The 20,999-nt window shown below is 37.7% G+C and overlaps 1 protein-coding gene across 1 annotated transcript in view; it reads right to left on the reverse strand.

Annotated features, from left to right (window-relative positions):
- Positions 1–20,632, reverse strand: part of LOC135466764 (adhesion G protein-coupled receptor A3-like) — a 40,226-nt gene extending 19,594 nt beyond the window's left edge. The window contains exons 1-5 of the mRNA XM_064744431.1: positions 20,567–20,632; positions 11,044–11,187; positions 10,529–10,692; positions 1,379–1,926; positions 46–189 (exon numbers count right to left, since the gene is read on the reverse strand). Of these exons, the coding sequence (XP_064600501.1) occupies positions 46–189; positions 1,379–1,926; positions 10,529–10,692; positions 11,044–11,147 (960 nt within the window). The 5' untranslated portion in view covers positions 11,148–11,187; positions 20,567–20,632. The remainder of the gene's footprint in view (positions 1–45; positions 190–1,378; positions 1,927–10,528; positions 10,693–11,043; positions 11,188–20,566) is intronic.
- Positions 20,633–20,999: the final 367 nt, after the last annotated feature.

The raw sequence follows: 20,999 nt of genomic DNA on the forward strand, positions 1-20,999 counted from the left end.
TATAATTTGTTAAGTTTGGAAGCTGTCACCCTAAGCCCTCCTTACCTTTGGTTCTTCACTGATGAAAGGGGTGATCCTGGCAATGCAGTCTGATGCAAACATGATATCCACAGAGTCCTTGAGGAGCCCAGAGTTTGGGAGAAAGTCCTGAGCTAACTGGTACACAGATGCATCATCATCCAATTCCAACTGGAGAGAAAACATGAAGACAACAACGTAACAAAAGAGTGATATCAGGATTCCTTTTGTAGTGGCAACATGATCATCAGCAAAACCATCATAGTCTACAGGAATCAATTAATGTCTGGACATTTAAGGAATAACAATATAATAATAATATACAATTTACAATTTCTTACTGAACATTATTACGGCACCAGTCTCTGTGCTATTTTTTTCATTGCCTTTTTTCTTTTTTTCACATTGGGTTTTGTGTTACTTTTGACATTGTTTCAGTGACACCACAATGTTTTCTCCTTGTCCTAACTAATGCTACATGTAGCACATTTACAAAGCAGCTTCACTACAATGCCATGTTTAGATACCATGTAGACACTGTAGGACACCTACAACAGTATATTGACACCATTTAACTGCTTTAATGAGGGTTGGATCTTTACCTTGGTACATGTTTAACAGGTGTTTTGTAGAGGGTTAGAGTCACGAAAGATGCTAAGTCAGTTCTTGGCACTTTAGACACGAAGCAGCAGTACACTTCATCTCCATTTTATATTGTACATTATCTAGTATGGAGTGTATTGTTGTTAATATATAACATTCTGCTACTAATACCTTTCTTATTCCTGTTTATCATAGGAAAACTGACAATTTTTGTGTAAGCCAAAAAATAATTTTGGAGTATTTAAGCCTGCAGATTTAAAGAATGAAATGCACTCAGTACAAGTCACTGGAGGCTATTACCATGGGAATCTATTTTGAGCTCTTAAGATACCCCTTAACTGTGACCTATTAGTCAAGAATCCCTTCACTACCTCTGACATAAACTTTCAACCCAGTCCTAACACTTTATACAGCTAATTACTGCCATAAAGCTTGTTACCGCAATGCAAACCAAATGTATGGAAAAAAAAGTTTGCTTGCCACACAGTTAATGTTTACAGAACAAAAAAAAAAAAAAAAAAGACTTTGACACGTATTATGTATCTGACATATTGACAGTCTGCATCTAATCCAGAGATGAGACAGACACTGGGATGAAAAAAAGAGGTAAATACCTCACACATTTCATATTAAAGTAATTATTTTTAGCACTTCTAAGCTAAATACAGAAATCTTCTCCCAAAAAATTTTGCATAAAAAAACGGTATTCCCCTAAACAGGGGAAAAAAAATATTACGCCTGACAATCTGAATCTCACCTCGGCACAGGCCTGTAGTTTACGGGTTGTCTCGCTGATGTAGCTACACTGTTTCACGTTCAAGTTCTCCCAGCGCCCCAGGTTGTTGCAGTAGTAAGTTGCAGGTGCTCTCTTCTCACCCATCTTACACGGCTGCTGTTTCTGGATGCCAGCCACTGTTCGCTCCCAGACATAGACGCCCTTGTTGGTCCTGACGGTCACTTCAGGACAGGACGTTGCTGTGTCCGAGATGACGGTGATGGTGACCGACTTACTGACATCGCCCTGGGGGGTGGAGACACGACACTGCCAGATACCATTGTGTTGTTTCTCCAGGCTTTCAAGTGCGAGGCTGTGGGTCATGATGGTCCTGTCTGGTGACTTCGCCGTGTGAACGAAGATCCCCAGCGTCCGATTGGTGTGCACCTCCCGCCCACCACGCAGCCAGGACATTTTGGTGGCAGGGTCAATGACAGAGGCTAGGCACTCGAACGGTAACTTGTCCCCTTCGAAAACTACTTGACTGGTGGCTGGTGACACCTCAAACAGTGGTAACTGTAGTTCATGTTCTGAAATTACACCAGGAGAAGATCAATATGTTAGTGCGAGCAGATTTGCTGTTTTACGCTGCACTTACGCTGTTCATTTACAAATTATATGGCTTGAGGAATTTATGAGACAAATTTGTGAAACTCGTCAAACACTTGACAAAAAACTGCCCAAAGACACTATGCATTTTCCAGTTTATGGGTTCAACTATAGACTTGGAGGCTACATATTTATATCATTTAATCACCAAATTGTCGTTTGTGCTAATAGTGTCAGTCGCTAAATCATCTTCATTGTAAAATTATTTTGTATTGATTTATTTCTTTTTTTTTTTTTTTTTTGAAACTGGGCAATTTATTGGTTGCCCTCAGGGAGTTTTAATTTTCCAACATTTCTCTGCGAACAGAGAAATAATTTAATCTACCCTAAATCCATCCGCACAACTGATATGTGGGTGCAAAATATAGGACTAATTCTGTTTTCTCATATAAATTTTTCAGGTCAATATAACCAGATTATTTTAAACATTCTGGATCTGGTTTGAGCAGAATATAAATAATGTAATGAAGCAAAGCATAGACTGGTATGCAAATCCTACATACTTGCAATAATAATTATTTCTCAACGCTGAATGTCAAGTAAGCCAACAAAAAAGTACCACCTTTTAAAGTCTTTGGTATGACTCAACCCGGAGTTGATCCCATCTCCCTATATCAGGGGTACACTCTAAACACTGGGTCGCCGAAGTGGTTCTTTGTTTACACCGGATTGGTTTTACCACAAAGAAAAGACTACACATTCATGATTTTAATCAAAAATTGAACCAAATTCAGTGTTATTTCCGCTAGTGTATAATTAACCAAAATATGCATGTTGATTCATTTCAACCATAACCTGTAAGGCAATAACCCACTGCAAGACATATTGCTCAAGAAATAAAGATAAATGTGAAATTATACTTCACAAAAGAAAGACAAATTCTCCGAATGCCAAGATGGTTCTTTTTGCATATTGTTGGAAGTTTGAAAGAAACATGGTTAGGGCATTAAGCATTGGCTGTTATCTGGAGTTTCCATTATACGACTTAACGAAGATGCTGAAATGCCATAATATTTTATCAAATCTACACGTAATCTATCACATAATATTTTTTCCACCATTTGACGAGTAATGTGCCTGGCACCTTTGGGGCACATTAACAAGGCCCTGTCATACTACTGACAAGTGTAACATACAACTGTTATTTCAACACCAAGATCTCATATTGATGGGTGATTTGGGCAAAGCCGCAGAGGGGCGATAACACTGAGGGCCTACAAGGGCACAAAAGGGCAGCCACAGAGGTAACGATCAACTTGAAGAATGGCACTTTGAAAAGAGAGATACACAAAAAGAGAGAGAAAAATTCTTCGATCAAAATAAAAACTACTCGTTTCTGCAGCACTGCAATCTTGGACTGAAATTTAATATTTTCCATGCTGAAAAAATCCAGCTCAATATTTCTCATTTTAGCAATGTTACGAAACCTGTTTAAGTGTGGCCCCTTGAAGATGAGAATGCAAGGCAGTGTTGAAGAGAAGACTTGGGGAAGGAACAAAAAAAAGCAGCTGAGAAATGATGTGACTTTCCAATAAACTCCCCAGGGAGTAATTAAAGACAACAGAGCAAGTCTGAGTCATCATATGGCCTAAGATATTCAACTAATTATTTCTGTGAGATAATTAAAAAACCTTGAAAAAAATGGGTGGATTTGAAAAAAAAATTAACAAATTTTTTTAACTCTTTGCAATGAGAAACAGAAAATTTGATCCCCTTCTTGAAAATTTGAAGAGGGATTAACAGGACCCGCGTGTAGAACAGCTATCTCGTGCCTTCAAAGATGACATCCAACTCCTCCCGCCTTCAGCGGCTAAATCCATCAGAAATCATGATTATTATAAAATAAATATAGAAATCAGTGCAGGAAAGCCATTCTTTTGAAGCACATGACAAATAAACAAGAGGCCATGATGAGTTATCATGTAAAATTGATATCAGGATATAAAATTAAATACTTTTGTAACTGAAAAAAAAAAAAACAGGGGTTCATGACACTGCATTTAGACGGTGATTCTGGATCAAAGGCGTATCTGGTCTGCACAGAGATGACAGAAGGGGAGTGCACATCAAGTCTACCAAGTGCTGCTTAACACAGTATTCTTCAAAGTCAGACAAAATTTCCTTGCACTAGCTCAGGCACACAAAGGTCTTCTGACACATTTTTACATGTACATTTTCAACGACTTAAATTCCACAATGACAGATTAACATAATTTTCTGAATGAACTAAAGTCTAAATACACTTTGATCCTTGCAAACGAATAACTCAAGACAAACTCAAAGCAGTCATTCTCAATACACATGTACATGTACCCAGTGGCATACAGTTACAAATACACGAAGATGTAAACATTTTATTTTGACAAAACCAATCCACACTTTATACAATTATGCAAACTGTATACACATGCAAAATGAAGCCAATGGAATCATTCCAATCTTTCCCTAGGTCCTTTTTTTCTCCTATCAAGGTGGAAAATTCCGCCTGTAATATAAAATAGTCTGTTTTTATTTCCTCTCGGAGGAAAAGTCTGATCTCTGCAACTTCTGGCGGAAACAGGGCGAAGCTTAATGGCCTGCTTTGTGAAGCGGATGAACTTTTTCACCACACGTCAATAATAATTATGTATTAGCGAAGCCTCTGAAGGGGAATCCACTTGATCTGGTCCAACTAAGCAGTCCAGCCAGCAGGAAAACCACCTCCGGTTACCTCCAATCAAACTCAAATATGCAAATTTAAAGTGAAGGTCCTTATTGCACAATTTTGGCCAAACCATCGCCCAAGGCCATAGTGCCACGAAATCAAACTTGGCTGTCGCTACCACCAAAATTGAACAGCAGAGCAATCGATGTCCACCTCTTGTAAGGAAAGGGTAGGGATATTGATTGGTCCTGACAATGATCAGATCTGTACACAGTCAATCTGCCTACAAATTGGAACAGTATGTGAGCCACCTCCTGGCTTAACCCACGCTCCCTTAAGTTATTGACAACACCACGCCACCTTTAACACGCTGCACTGCAACCCGGGTCGTTTCCCCGGATCTTTCCAAAATGAGCAATGCATGTTTACTTTTGCTTCAGTGGACAAGATTGAGCGTAACAGGTATACAGCCCATTCTCCTCGCTAGCCCTGTTGAAGTAGCCCCACCACTCAGGCATCAGGCTGTTCCACTATGACAATGAAACAGGCATCAAACCAAATTAAAGGAACGTGACAAATGGCTGTAAACAATACAGACACCAAGTCTGGAACAATTCAACAAAAAACATGGACAATGGGTTTTAATGGGTCACTTGTGGAAATGGCCACTTATCAACTCTCAACAGCGAAATCCAAGTAGTAATGAAGTTAACTGTTCCTGTTGCAAGTTTTGCCACCGAATCCTTAAGTCAATAACTCAATGGCATATACTGTCCATGTACAAGAAGTTAAGCATAAATAGCTGATGTAATATTGATACAGCTCAAGTGTACATGTATGTTCGTATCTTATATTCCTGTAGCTAAAAGTCACAAAGCTCAAATCCATGATTTGTGTCCAATAGGCCAAAAGATTGTCCAATAGTCCAAAAGGTTGTCCAATAGTCCAAAAGGTTGTCAAAGTCTGGGTCTAATTTTCATGCATCTTGTCCTTTATTGATTTGTGTTCAATGTGCAACTCAAGTCCATTTTTCATTCCTAACATTCACACAATTCAAGGAGTAAGATTTGTGTCCAATTCACACAGATGAAGCTCAAGTTTTGGGTCCAATATTTACAGAGCTAAAGTCCTTGTTTTGTGTTCAATATTCACACACCTCAAATCAGCTGAAGTTTTCACACACCTAAAGTACATGATGCATCTCCAATATTCACACAGCTGAAGGCCATTCTCTGTAAATAATATTCAAACAGCTCCTGTCTTATGTTTGTGTGCACATATAATACTCATACAGCTCCTGTCTTATGTTTGTGTGCACATATAATATTCCTATAGCTCCTGTCCTATGTTTGTGTGCACATATAATATTCCTATAGCTCCTGTCTTATGTTTGTGTGCACATATAATATTCCTATAGCTCCTGTCTTATGTTTGTGTGCACATATAATATTCCTGCAGCTCCTGTCTTATGTTTGTGTGCACATATAATATTCCTATAGCTCCTGTCTTATGTTTGTGTGCACATATAATATTCATACAGCTCCTGTCTTATGTTTGTGTGCACATATATGATTCCTACAGCTCCTGTCTTATGTTTGTGTGCACATATAATATTCCTACAGCTCCTGTCTTATGTTTGTGTGCACATATAATATTCCTACAGCTCCTGTCTTATGTTTGTGTGCACATATAATATTCATACAGCTCCTGTCCTATGTTTGTGTGCACATATAATATTCCTACAGCTCCTGTCTTATGTTTGTGTGCACATATAATATTCATACAGCTCCTGTCTTATGTTTGTATGCACATATAATATTCCTACAGCTCCTGTCTTATGTTTGTGTGCACATATAATATTCATACAGCTCCTGTCTTATGTTTGTGTGCACATATAATATTCCTATAGCTCCTGTCTTATGTTTGTGTGCACATATAATATTCATACAGCTCCTGTCCTATGTTTGTGTGCACATATAATATTAATACAGCTCCTGTATATAATATTCATACAGCTCCTGTCTTATGTTTGTGTGCACATGGAATATTCATACAGCTCGTCTTATGTTTGTGTGCACATATAATACTCATACAGCTCCTGTCTTATGTTTGTGTGCACATATAATATTCCTACAGCTCCTGTCTTATGTTTGTGTGCACAAATAATATTCATACAGCTCCTGTCTTATGTTTGTGTGCACATATAATATTCCTATAGCTCCTGTCTTATGTTTGTGTGCACATATAATATTCCTACAGCTCCTGTCTTATGTTTGTGTGCACATATAATATTCATACAGCTCCTGTCTTATGTTTGTGTGCACATATAATATTCCTACAGCTCCTGTCTTATGTTTGTGTGCACATATAATATTCCTACAGCTCCTGTCTTATGTTTGTGTGCACATATAATATTCATACAGCTTCTGTCTTATGTTTGTGTGCACATATAATATTCATACAGCTCCTGTCTTATGTTTGTGTGCACATGGAATATTCCTACAGCTCCTGTCTTATGTTTGTGTGCACATATAATACTCATACAGCTCCTGTCTTATGTTTGTGTGTACATATAGTATTCCTACAGCTGTCCACATCATGTTCCTTTATATTCACACATTTCAGTTTTGTGATTTTTGTCTAATAAGTCCCTCTTTTTCCTGACACAGTCCAAAATACACCTCTTATCCAATTTCCATCTTACCCTTGAAAGCCCAGGCAACACCTTTCATGCCATTCACACAGCCAAACTGACCTGTTCCAGGGAAAATCTGCCAGTAAACACATGGCGGCCACTAATGATACCCGAGTTTTATTAAGTTTTTAACCACTGCAGTGTACACGTCATCTTTTTCAGTTGCACCCGACTTTATTGCCATTTCCATCTGCTCATCACTTAAAAAATTTGGTCATGTGCAAGAAAAATACAGCCAAGGCAAATATGCCATTGTAATTGCTTTTTATATAAAAAAACTCAAGAATGATCCAAGTGATAGTGGCATTTCAATGAATGTGCAATGATTTTTAAATGCAGGCCTAAGTACATGTACAGAGAATCTGCCTTATTTTCCAATATTCCTTACCTTCCAATCAGTCACATTTGAGCTTACTATATACATTCCTCATCTCATTCAGTTCAAATGTGCAACAGAAAAATGGACTACATGTATAATAATTAATACCATTTCAGACAGTTGGAATTTTGAAAATGTTTCATGTCTAATGACCCAAAAATAAAAGGTTGCATTCTTATTTAAGGTCCGAAATCCTTCAATCAACCATGGGTAGAAAGACGTTGCCCTTTTGCCCAAGGGTTACCTGCCAATTAACTGGTAAATCTTCCTAATCATCAATTCCACTTGGACTTGGAGGCACCTGGTAAGAGCAACTGTACCGGTGTAAAGTAACCTGTCAGTAACACATCAAAGACTTGGGTACTGTTAGGTATGGATCTGTTTTGACCACTCTGTCGGTACTAGTCAATACTAATTTTACAGTATACACAGGGTACCGCCTTCAGAGAGCGGCCACAAATTTGCAATTTAATACAACAACAACAGATCCTTGGGGGAGAAAATCATTCCTGCGCAGGAGAGGCCTAATGAAATTTCCGCTGCGAAATGAGGGGGAAATTTCCAAGAATGTCTGCACCATCAATATGCAACAGTTTCTCCTTGGCTGAAACATGTTGATTGTCCAATCGACCAACATCAATATATCTACGCCACACCTAATGAGACTAGCAGACTGCCTCTTCCAATGACATCAGTATAACCTGTTAACCTCACTGAATGCTCACTGATTAAGGAACCGGCCACAGCTGGGTCGAGCACAAGGTTGGAAAAATGTCAATTTTCATCTACATCTAATGTGCCAAATGAACAACTTAGCTCCCTTATTTGGCAGGGTGATTGAATAAGGCAGGGTGCCATCTCGTTTACGCATACCACCAGTCAATGGCTCGTTCCTGGATCACACAGACTCAGTATGGTGTTGGATTACACTGGGCAGTGTACAAAAGATACATATACCTACAGTCTTCAATTTTCTGCATGTTACACCAATGGTAAAAGGGATCTCTATAGATAGATGTACATGTATGCTTACTGTACCTCAAAAATGTTCCTCTCTTTTTCAGTGATTATGTTCAGACTGCTGTAAGAAGCGCATCACACAGAGCGATTCTCTTAAATTTCACAGCTGAACTTGAACTTAATATATGTATCGTGGATACTATTATAGAGATAAATGCAGGCCTTGAAGTATTACGAGAAAGTTGAATTTAAGACGTAAATGTGGTAGATCAAGTGGATGTATTCTGGAAATATACATAAGTTGATCTCGAAGCGCAATCAAACAACATATGTGACTGTTTACTGAAACTGAGCCATAGGAACAAGTATATAGTATTTAATACATATAGGTATACCATGAAACTATACAGCATTGAACACATTCTATCTTCACTTTTCTTTCCAATATTGAAGAGCAAAGCGATTTAAATTCTGTGCATCAAAAAAGATGAAAATGTTATCTTTAAAATAAGTACATGTACAACCTATAAAATGATCAACAACTGGTACAGGCCCTGCCAGGAAACACTGACATGATTTGCTGACTCAAAATGCCATGAAAATCAGACATAATCTAATGCCTTAAGCTAAGGTCCCTTCAGTGCCTCATAAATGTACATGTATCTGGCCACAGAGACTTGATCTGTACTGAGGACGCTATGGCTCAGTGCTGTGTTTTTATTATCAGGCCACAGACTATCTCAAGCAAAATCAAATCTGAATGCCATGCAATTTCACGCATAAACACAGATTTACCGCAGAGAGTTTGTTATTTATGTACATGTACATTTCATATTTCTCACATTACATGAGCGTTGAATGAAAAAAAAAAATGACTGCAATATATGGACAAAATGGTTCCCTGGATGTACGCTGGACCTTGGCCTACAACAGCTCATTGGCTCAATGATTGATTATATTATCAAGCTTACTGAAGCTCACCACAATCTATATCAAGTTGGAAAATGCTCTAGGCTGAGTGCCAATAAACAGCCAGGAACAGAGAGTCCTATGTAGACTAGTCCCATCGATATATTACAGAGAAGTTACCTCAACAGTGATCAGTAATTGTAAGTGGCCGGAACTGGATTCTGTACAATTTATCATTTCTCAAAAGATGATTTAGATTTGGACATCAGATTCCCTGAATGCTCACAATAGTGCACAAGAATTCTTCAAAATTTATTAGTCTTACTCCATGGATTGGTGCTTTAAGGGCTACTCTAAATCACTTCATTTCTATCAAGGCACCCAGGTTTATGGGTGGAGATAATTGAAGCTAATAGTCCTGAGGAAAGATGATGTAAAGCCACATCCAGTTCCATGGAAACTCAAAAACAAATATCATATAACCCTATCTTTACAGCTCAAATTACCCAGTTTTTGGGGAGTTCGTACTTCTTAAATTCTACAATGTATCTTTTTTTTCTTTGTTGTCAATTTTTTTTTCCACTAACAAGAATTTTACACACCAAGCCCAAAGGAAAAACAGTCTGAATGTTACCGTCTCCGTAACAAGCAGATTTGTGCCTTCTTACTGGAGGCATAGAGGGCCACTCAGTTATTGGATAATTAGATTAATGGATGGACACTTAGTCCTCGAGCAAATCAGGGTTGACATTTACCTACACACTGACAAGATGTCCAGGCAAATCAGATCACAGATTAGAACTTTATGTATCTTCAAGTAATTATTCTCACATACATACATTCCTTCCCTAAAGATACATTTACAACAGTCAGATTTACAGGGGAATTTGTCTACACAAGTATCATCAAGAGTGGCTTACGAGCGAACAATCTTACCACAATGGAGATCCTTCTTCTTGAGTGTTTTCAGCGATTTCCCGCTGACTTCTCTAGGAATGGCACAAATGGTAGATGATCGAATGCGGACTTCCCTGTCCTTACTCCACTGTACCATCCACTGCAAGTGACAGTCACAGCGTAGGTACTCCGACTGAAAGTCTCTGCAAAACGGTACCATTTGGTCAGTATATTCCATAGGATCCAGGGTGAAAATCACAGTGGACAACATATGTAAACTGCAAAATAGCAAACTTTGTCTCCATTCCAAAACAATGTTTTTTTTTGTTATTTTTTTTTTTTTATACATACATGTAATCGGCTTAATCAAACCACTGCATGCCAAGTTACCAGACTGAGAGACAAGGATAGATTTTTGTGGCATTTTTTCCCCAACCTTTTTGACAACCCAGCGCTACAGCCCACATATACATCAGCAGACGAAGCTCCACATCCTCTGGCCTCACCAGAAACCAATCAATCAAGAATCTCTATGTACATGTAATTTTACTCACAATCTTTTCAAGGCAGGAAGTGAGTTAAAGGTTCCTTCTGGGATTGTGTTGATGCGGTTCTTGGTCAGGTATAGCTTCTCCAATTTGGGCATCCCTGTGAACATGCTGGCGTTCAGGCTTCCTATCTTGTTATCAGACAGGTCCCTAAATCAAACAGAAACACAGGATTGATTAACTGACTGATCGACTGTTTGTTCTTTAACACTGTATTCACAAATTGTCCACTCATATGTTGGCATAAACTGTGGGAAATGCGGGTACTCTTTCAATGAATATACACATTTGTTATGTTATTGAAATGTCAGGATTGCCTTTGCTGATAAAAATGTTACTTCACATGCTAGATATCACTTTTGTTATTACCTTTTAACATTTCACACAGAGATGCCATGACATAAAAAAAAGAAACATTTTATTTTATATCTGACTTTCCTATGTCACATAATATGACAAGACGTCATACAAGGTCAAATGCGACGTCACACTATATACATGTGCATGTCTGTGAAGGCCTACAGCTAAAAATTCAACATAATGTTGAAATAGCCAAAATCATCATATACAATATCAAAATATAAATAATAATCAGAATACTGCACAGTGACCTTCAACCTTCACTGTTATTTTGTGTAATAATTTTCACTTCTCACTTGAGCAATATTTATGGTATTCAAATTTCATGGTGCAATATCATATACATGTAGATACATAGTAATATGTACATATCATATTTGTATCTTTCCAATCTGTACTAAATGTATACACCTGCACGGAGATGATTATCTGTATTTCTGGTCATCAGTCACATATCATACAGGTATCTTAATCCTTCTTCAATCACAGTTTATTGCATAGGTCATATATGGGTGTGACAGAACCGGAGTTGTTATACATGGGTGTGACAGAGAATCTTTATAGATAAAAAGTTATACATATACAGATTTCTTGAAATACTATTTAAACAGATACTAGTAAACAGAACCAGAGTTTCATACATGGGTGTGACAGAACCAGAGTTTCATACAGAACCAGAGTTTCATACATGGGTGTGACAGAACCAGAGTTTCATACATGGGTGTGACAGAACCAGAGTTGTCATACTACGTCAAATACAACCTGACATAAACTCCATTAAATCATACAGTTTTGTCGATGTGATTGTTCTTTACATTTGTCCATGAGAAGAGAGTTTGAAATCTTGCCACCTTCAGAGTGAAGATTCGTGCGCTTCCACTCACTGCAATTCTAATAACTCATCCCACATGTACACACAACTGTAACATGTCCACTCTACATGCACCACTGCTAATAATTCCCAAATTAAAGAGTAAAAGTTAATGCCATCATATTTACATTTACAATACTGATTTACTGAAAACACAGACCTTGTGACATTTATTGAAAATCTACAGCCTTGCTGACAATCATGTTTGAACTTTGAAAAAAAGTACAAGACCCTTAATTTCTATTAATGAGAATAACCTGTGACACTCACCAAGAAAACGATACTACAAGTAGCTAATCATCAATTAAAACGCCACTGAAAACCCTCTTGAAGATACTTTTATTTATTGCACTACATTTTTTTCACATCTAACATGAAGTTAAATATGTGTATAATAAGGGGTCATGTTGATAGTGGCAGTTTCAAGTAAGATCTTGTTGCAGCAACCTTTATTCCTTATTGTTTATTTAAATATGTTTCATACACAGAATATATTTTTACATTTTAATTATGTAACATGTATCCACATACATGTACAGTTTAGACACAAGCATGTCTCTTTACAGGACAAACTTATGCAGTAGCAATGATGTACTTGTAAATGCACAGGGAATAAGCTGTTTAACTGAGCTACCCATAAACCACATGTAATATGATATTTAAGCTCCTTCCACCATAATCTAATCATGTTTTGAAAACAACTTAATTACATGTAATTTAATCTATAATTCCATCCAATTTCCTTGTCAACACTCTCTTCTCCCTGCCTGTAGAATGCCCCCTTTCTAGCCCAATCTTGCCATCCAATCACAGCCTGGCTGAATTAGCCTCTGACAATAAAACATGCCAAAGGTCATGGAGTGCAGCTGGATGTGCCATGTGGAAGACAGGGTTGACATTTCAGTGCTCACTTGGCACATGCCAGGCATGCTTCTACTCATACACCTCACACATACTGTGCTGTTGTGTGATGAGAAACTTGCAGTAACCACTTAAGGTCCCTATACCACAACAATACACTCTCTACACTGGGACACTTGTCATTGTCACTTCATGATACTTTTTAAGACGCTAAACAGGTGGCAGGGAAGTGTCAGGCGAATCAACTCCTATACAGGTACATGCATGTCTCTTCACACTCACAGATCCAACACTCTAAACTTCAGGCAGACGAAAAACACACATAGCTGAATGTAGGCCTACTGGTTAGATGCACCTTATGTATATGCTTGGGGTTTTATGCCGTACTTAACAATTTTTCAGTCATATGACGACACAGTCATATGACGAGTCATTTGGTGGGTGTACATGTATTGTGTTCTCTTGTGGCAGTGCGAGACCATGCTGTCAAAGTGCTGTCACTACTAAAGTATTATGCCGAAGACACCAGATATGACACCGAAACCGGGCCAACCAGATGTTTCCTTGCTCTAACCTCTCGAGGATGAGTGCCAAGCAAGGCAACAAGAAGCACCATAACCTCAAACCAACCATCATGTCTGAATGTATGAGCCATGAACTGCACACCTACACGTATGAATCAGAGACCAAATAAGCATTGCTAATTTCTACACAAACAGCAATTGCTGGTTTCATGCACACTTTCTGAACAGCGCAGTGGACAGCATATATGTATCATTACACACGTAACTGCATGATGGCAGCAAACTTGAATATATGTATTGCAAACACTGTAATTGCATCTGTAATATTCAGAATACATCCACATACAATTGTAATTTGAAACAAATCTTCACTGTATCCACTGGTGAAAACAGCCTTGTGAAAATAAGGCCTACATGTGCATGCACTACAGATTACATACATTGTACATGCATGCAAGGATCCTGTAACCTCCAAACGCCCTCACACAAAAGTGACGTCAGACAACTTCTGTGAAACTGCCTAGGGCAGAATTTTTTTAATTATCCAGGAAAAACAATTTCATATCCACTGAAACCAAATAAATGAAAACGTTCCCGGACACTTGTATGTTATCTTCTCGTAGGGGCTTGGCAGCTAAGCCACAAAGTGGCAACTAATGTGATATTTAGAGAAGTACATGTACATGTAATCTTTGACATACATGTACATGTACACTTAAGTTTGAGGTTCATATTACTGGCACAAGATACTAACTGTGTTCATGCAAGAGACAAACATATTAACAAATACTGTATCATACTACAATACAAACAGTCTTTAATAACAAATCTAAACTTTGTTTATATGCCTGAATCTGAAAGAATGTGACTGAATACTGATCAAACATGTGGTGCCTAGCTCTTAGCATGCCCTACCAGGAATTCTCCACTCCACATGTACTGATACTGTAAACACATTACCTAACTTAAATGACATAATAAAATGAAAACCAATTCAAATAATTTGTAGAAGAAGTGAAGGCAAATAAGATGTACATATAACTGGTAATCTTGTTATCAGCCTTAAATCACTGGCCTCCAAATAACCCTACCAGACTAGATTCCACACGACACATGGGAATTCTGTAGGAGGTTTACTTTCTGGACAATCCTAATGTTTGATGTCTTAAACATTGTCTGGCTGTAAGATGGCTTTTCCATTATCAATATCTGTGGATGTTTAAGCCTGTGATATAGAGTCAAGTATCAGATGATTGGATTTTGTCAGATGGGGATTCCACATTCAGACAATGCCATCTCTAGACGTCGTAATGCGTATGCCTTGAGGAACTGTGGAAAATCCTAACGTTCAGGTCGACACTGGAGACAGCTCAGCGTCTTAAGCCTTAGCGGCGCGATCTCAGAATCCAATATGCCAGCCTTACCATAACCACGGATGTTATCTTAATCCATATCAATATACCGTGTGTTTGATCTCCCGAGCCTGATGAACGAAGGCTTGCTCAGGTCAACAGCAATCATATGCAATTACTGCTAAGCTTCTCTCTTCCTAGAAGCAGTGCTCTTTTCAGGCAGTCAGGCAATGGGACGTCGACAATCTGCCGTCTTCAAGAAAATTAATCAGGCTTTGTTGACGAATGATGTATATGGGGAGAAATGAAGTTTTATATCAGTAAATGGTAATATCTGGGTGTTGTCAGGATGTAGGCTTTCACTGCCTTTGTCCGGAAAATATCTTCAGATGGCCTAGAAGGGTCTTCAGTAGGACAATAACTGTATGTGGCTACAGAAAATCCCCCATTATGCACCAAACAATGTATTTACCAGTCCATTGTGCTCTTCCCTGCAGCAGATTAAGAGATTCCCTGATGAGCAAGAATATAAAAATCACCTTGGCCTACAATCATGTATATAAATATATATATATATATATATATATATATATATATATACAGTCAAGCGGACAAGAAGCATGAACCATCCTAGGGATACAAAAAAGATGAGCAGGAAAACTTTAATATAATCTTCTAGGTTTATTCTTGGAGACAAGCTGAGTAGCAGTCCATCATAAACAATTTTACTGTTTGTGTGTCATACAACAGTGCCGCAAATTTAATTTTGTTCATTGAATTATACGGATAATTTGACTATTTTCCTCTCCATTACTAATATTAATGATACTATTTTGTTAATCCATTTTCTCCAGCTATCAGACAAATAATTGCACCGAAAACAGAGAATAGGTAGAGTCAAATTAATGACACCTGTAGTAAAAGAATGAGAATTCAACAAAGGTCTGATAGTAACCTATTTTTGTTCAAGCACTTGGTACATCATATTTTATAAGTTATAAGGATTCCTGACTAGCTAAAAAATACTACCTACAACTTAAATTTGTTTTAACACATAAACTGAGGTGTTTTACATTTTACTACCCTTTTCATGTATTTCAAATGATGCTGTTGATACAAGGCACACCCTTATGTGTTATCGACAGCATACTGCCACCACGGCACCTAGAACAATGGCGACAAGATATCATCATTACATATTACTCAGAGCAGCAATGCAGAAATTATGTAGCCAAATCTAAAGGTGATGAAGTACACATCAACCCTTATAAATCCCAACTCCCAAATACCAGGCCAAATACTTCATTATCTGAGCACAATACTGGGGCATGTCCTTTGAAAAGCCCACTGTCACTCTTGATGTGTGGTTGATCAAAGGCACATTAATCTCGCTCATCGGTATTGAATTTCACAAAGGCGCGAGATAAACATTTACAGGAAAATTTCAGGCTTAATGCGTTCAAGGATAAGATAAATGTACCTGAATACTTAGATTCTGTCGGCACAGATGTACATGTATAAAGACAGTTTTACACATAGGTATTCAGAAGATGAAATAGCTACATGTATGCAAAAGTTTTCTTTAATATGCAAAATATATAGATTTACATGTGAATAATGAACATAAATATTTATGAAAAGTTACATGTGCTATTTAATATACATCAAACAACATGTAAGACAGACAATACAATGCACGAAAAGCTTTTCATTTTAGAGCAGTTCCAATGTTACTTTTTAACTTTGCCGATTTAATTTTCAATATTATTTTAGCGTATTTATAAAAGTGTTGTCTCAGTTTAATGCCACGCCACAGATACATGTCCATTACTCCGTACCCTGTCAAAGCACACTGACATCTGACCAACTAGTATGGTAAGTATCACCTTATCAATATGTTGTGAAAGGCTACAAGAAGGAATTACACCTCAGTACTGAGCTATCAAGAACATATCTAACCTCAATATACATCATCTGCCTTAAAAATGTGATTTTTCTTGTGATGTTTTGTACTTAACCCAAACACATACACATACATGTATATGTATACATGTATATGCACATAATGGTTCACTGAACAGTATATAAAATATTCAACGAAATGTACATGCATGACTTTTACAACATTTGGATAAAAAAACTTTCAACAAATTTCATTTGGGTCCAATGTGCAGCAGTTTACTTCCGTCTTGTAACACATCAAGTACAAATTGCATCTGACAAAAATAAAATGTAATCAAAGTAATCTGTAAATGTCATCATCAATACTAGACAAAGAAACTACATTTGGCAAGTAAAAGTATTTTTAGATAAAAAAAATAAAATCATCGAGAAGGCACAGTGACCTCCGATACCCTGACTGACAAAGACTATGGTGTGTCCAGAAGCTCGGACCGCCCATGAAGGGTGCTACCATCAATTAACCACCTCTATCTCCTTCGGCAATTAAGTTTACCTGGGGACTAATACCTGGTCTTAGATCAATCAGATAGCTCAGGTGAGTGTGACAGGTAGTGGTGGACAGGTAGAACAACGATCGACATTGGCACATGTTCGTACCTCGGTAATTCTGTTAGAATCAGCCAATTAGGTTGCAGCCGGGTTCCAATTACCAGAGAAAATGTCGATAAAAACACCGTTAATCAGTATGGCAGGCGATTTCTCTGGCAATCTCTCCCGATTGATTAATGATAAAGGAGAGGTCCAATGCCTGACAGGTATGACATTAAAGAAAGTTAATGACCAGGTGACAACATTAACAAGATTTTTGCCAGCAACCGAGATGTCAATGCATGAAAGGTTAAGGCGGTCACAAAAGCAAATAGAGAATCTGACAATGGAAAAAAAAAACTCACAAGTTTCTGTTGAAATATCCACACTTAATTCTAAGGCAAACAATGTGCAAAGTGCACAAGAATTTCAGTCTTTAATTCTCACTAAATCTTGTATTATACAGGTAATTATGTGATTATTTTCATCAGAATATTGGTAGGGGTGTCAACACATGTTCTGCTTGTAAGTATAGTGAGAAATTTTTATAGGAAAATAAACAAGAAGGAATTTGTATTGAATATAGATGTTCAGGTACCACCACAAATGGTGAACTGTTCAGCCCACTGACTTGTAAATCAAACAGAAAACAATAAAAGTCGTCCTTTATGTGAGCAAGTCTGAATAAAACTCAAGGTGTGTCCACTTTTCTTGGGAATAAAGAAACACTTCAACAGTCATTGGGCTCAGCTGGTGTAATTCAAATAAAATCCAGTTGTTTCTGCCCTGAAGCCTATATACATTTATCATGTACGTACAGGGTAAGTTTTCAAACCCACCCTTCAAGTCCTCTAAACTTCTAAACCTTGTACAAATGACCCCCTATTTTTTGTCATAACTTCTTTGTTCAAATAACAATGTGGTTTATAAATCAAACTACACGTCATAAAAGCCTGCATTAGAGGCCAACATAACCAACTGCTCTCACTAGAGATCAAGATCCCGATATTACAAATGAGAGATAGAAGAGAAATTGTAAAAGTTTTTCTATGTATAGTTATTATGAAGCCTCATTATGGTATAGAGGAACATGGAGATTAGAAATAGGAAGGGGAGGAGGTGATACTGAGGAACATGGGGCTTGGAAATACATATAGGAAGGGTGATATGGGGAACGTGGGACTTTGAGGAATCACGGGAGGGGGGGGGGATGTTGAGAAACATGGGGAATGGGGACAGGTTATATTGGTCTATAGGTTTATGTTTATCTCATGCCTAGAGTAACTATTTCTGGTGTTCTATAACTACATGTACTTGTTTGAAACAATAGGTGTATGTGTGAAAGTCTCTGCTACTGATTCACATATGTTCCAACCAAAAACTGTGCCAATATGCATACTGCACCTTTCAGCTTTTTAAATGAACCTCAACAAAGAAGTGAATGTTACACATGTGATGCCTCTCATAACCTTGGCTTTTACCCTTCAGATACATTAGCCAGAAGTTAATAGGGCTGTTTTTCCACAATGATTAACCATCATTTGGCAAAAAGCCTCAAAAAGGCTGTAATGATATTCTAAGGTCACGTGTCAGTGATATTTGTACAATTTGCTTCAATGAGCCCAATCAACCTCTGACCTTCATCCGTTAAAATAAGTTTCTATCCTTTGCCGTCTTTGAGTGGCCGACCAGCAAACAGAGAGTGAATTAACGCTACGCTTTAAGAGGTCAGCCATGTTTTCCTTATTCCTGACGTTTCCACGGCAACCACATGAAATCTGGGTAATTCTGCCTTTCGTCTGCGCTAATTTGGCACATGAATTATAGCTCAATAGAAAACGATAAGTTTGTCTGTGGGAAATCAATGAAAAGGGGGACAGTAATTGATGTCAAACAGTCACAAGCTAAAGTTGACACCAATAACACAGCCGCAGAAAATCTCCGACTAACCAGCGTATTATTTTAGAGTATCAAAGCCTACCAGAAATGCCAAGTCAATTACCTCTGCGTCTGTCAGGCCAATAAAACTTTGTTACAGCTCTGTTTACTGTTCCACAATGATATTATTCTAAGGTATCAAAAGCACTGTCCAAACATAATTTGTATGAAGTCTGGAAGATCTAAGTAGCAAATGGCCCTGTGGTCACTCATTTCACACCCGTCCCTGTTTCAGTTCAGTGCAAACCCTTGCAAAAGACAGAGACTTGAACATGATACTTCATGTCACAACTGGGTGCATCAAACAAGGTTGGCTGTATTATTACATGGCCATGTGTAACCTAAATCCTCAACGACTCTAGCAACTGAAATTAATATACATTCATGCTTGATGGAATTGCAAACACTACCATTTGCATAATGAAATGTCCAGGAACGGATTCAGGAATTACAACACTGTTAGTTAATTGTGATGAAATACATGTATATGTATACACGTCTGAAATTCTCCACAAATGTTCTTAGATAAGCTGCACCATTCCTCCATTAATGTATTAAATTTCTTATTATTTCACACTAACTACATCATTTCCTATTTTCTGAATTTTTACAGTTTCTTATCGTAATGAGAGCATGATCTTAAGAAGCAAAACGCATAAACCCTTCCAGCTTATGATAACTTTAGACTAAAGCTAGCTTTATTTCAAATTGCAGATCAAATTAGGTAGCTAGCCTATCTCACACGAGATTTAGAATAAAACTATAATTTACTTACTAAAATATGAAATTTATTATGGGTTCGACAGAGTAGTGTTGCAGCTACTTGCATACATGCTCCGTGAAAGTTTATAACATGGATGCTGGAAATTTTTGGACATGATACATTATGAACCATAAAGGCCAATGAGTTAATAATCAGCTAAATTTAACATATTCTATAACATAATACCAATATCATTTTGAAGTTGCTGACTTAAGCCTTTCAGTTCAAAAGCACAGTTGGTTCCTCCGGGTTCTGCCCAGTTTACCCTCACCATAATGCTGGACCCTGTTGTATAAGTGAAATATTCTTGGGTACAGCATAAAACATCAATCAAACACATAAATAAATCTTCAGTACAGTAAGTACTTACAAACGTTCCAGATTGCTCAATCCCTGGAAGGCACCTGGCTGGAGAAGGCTGATGTCATTGTCAGATAGGTCCCTGCCAAAGATAAAAACATAAGAATGTACATAATTGGACATGTTTATTTGACAATAACGAGATGTGGAGTCCTAAGATATTTCTGTATACGACATAATAAAATGCATGCAATCAACATCCACGACCAATGCACAGGTCCAAAACAAGTGTTACATAGAATTTACAGGTAGATGTACAAGACATGTGTTGCACAGGACATACAGGTGATTAAAGACAATTGCTGCATAGAATGTACAGGTGCATGACAACAGCAGCATAGAATTTACAGGTGGTTAAAGACAATTGCTGCATAGAATGTATAGGTACATGAATTTTGTTGCATATAATGTACAGGTGGTTAAAGACAATTGCTGCATAGAAT

The sequence above is a fragment of the Liolophura sinensis genome, chromosome 6 (assembly GCF_032854445.1).
Source record: "Liolophura sinensis isolate JHLJ2023 chromosome 6, CUHK_Ljap_v2, whole genome shotgun sequence".
NCBI lineage: Eukaryota > Metazoa > Mollusca > Polyplacophora > Chitonida > Chitonidae > Liolophura > Liolophura sinensis.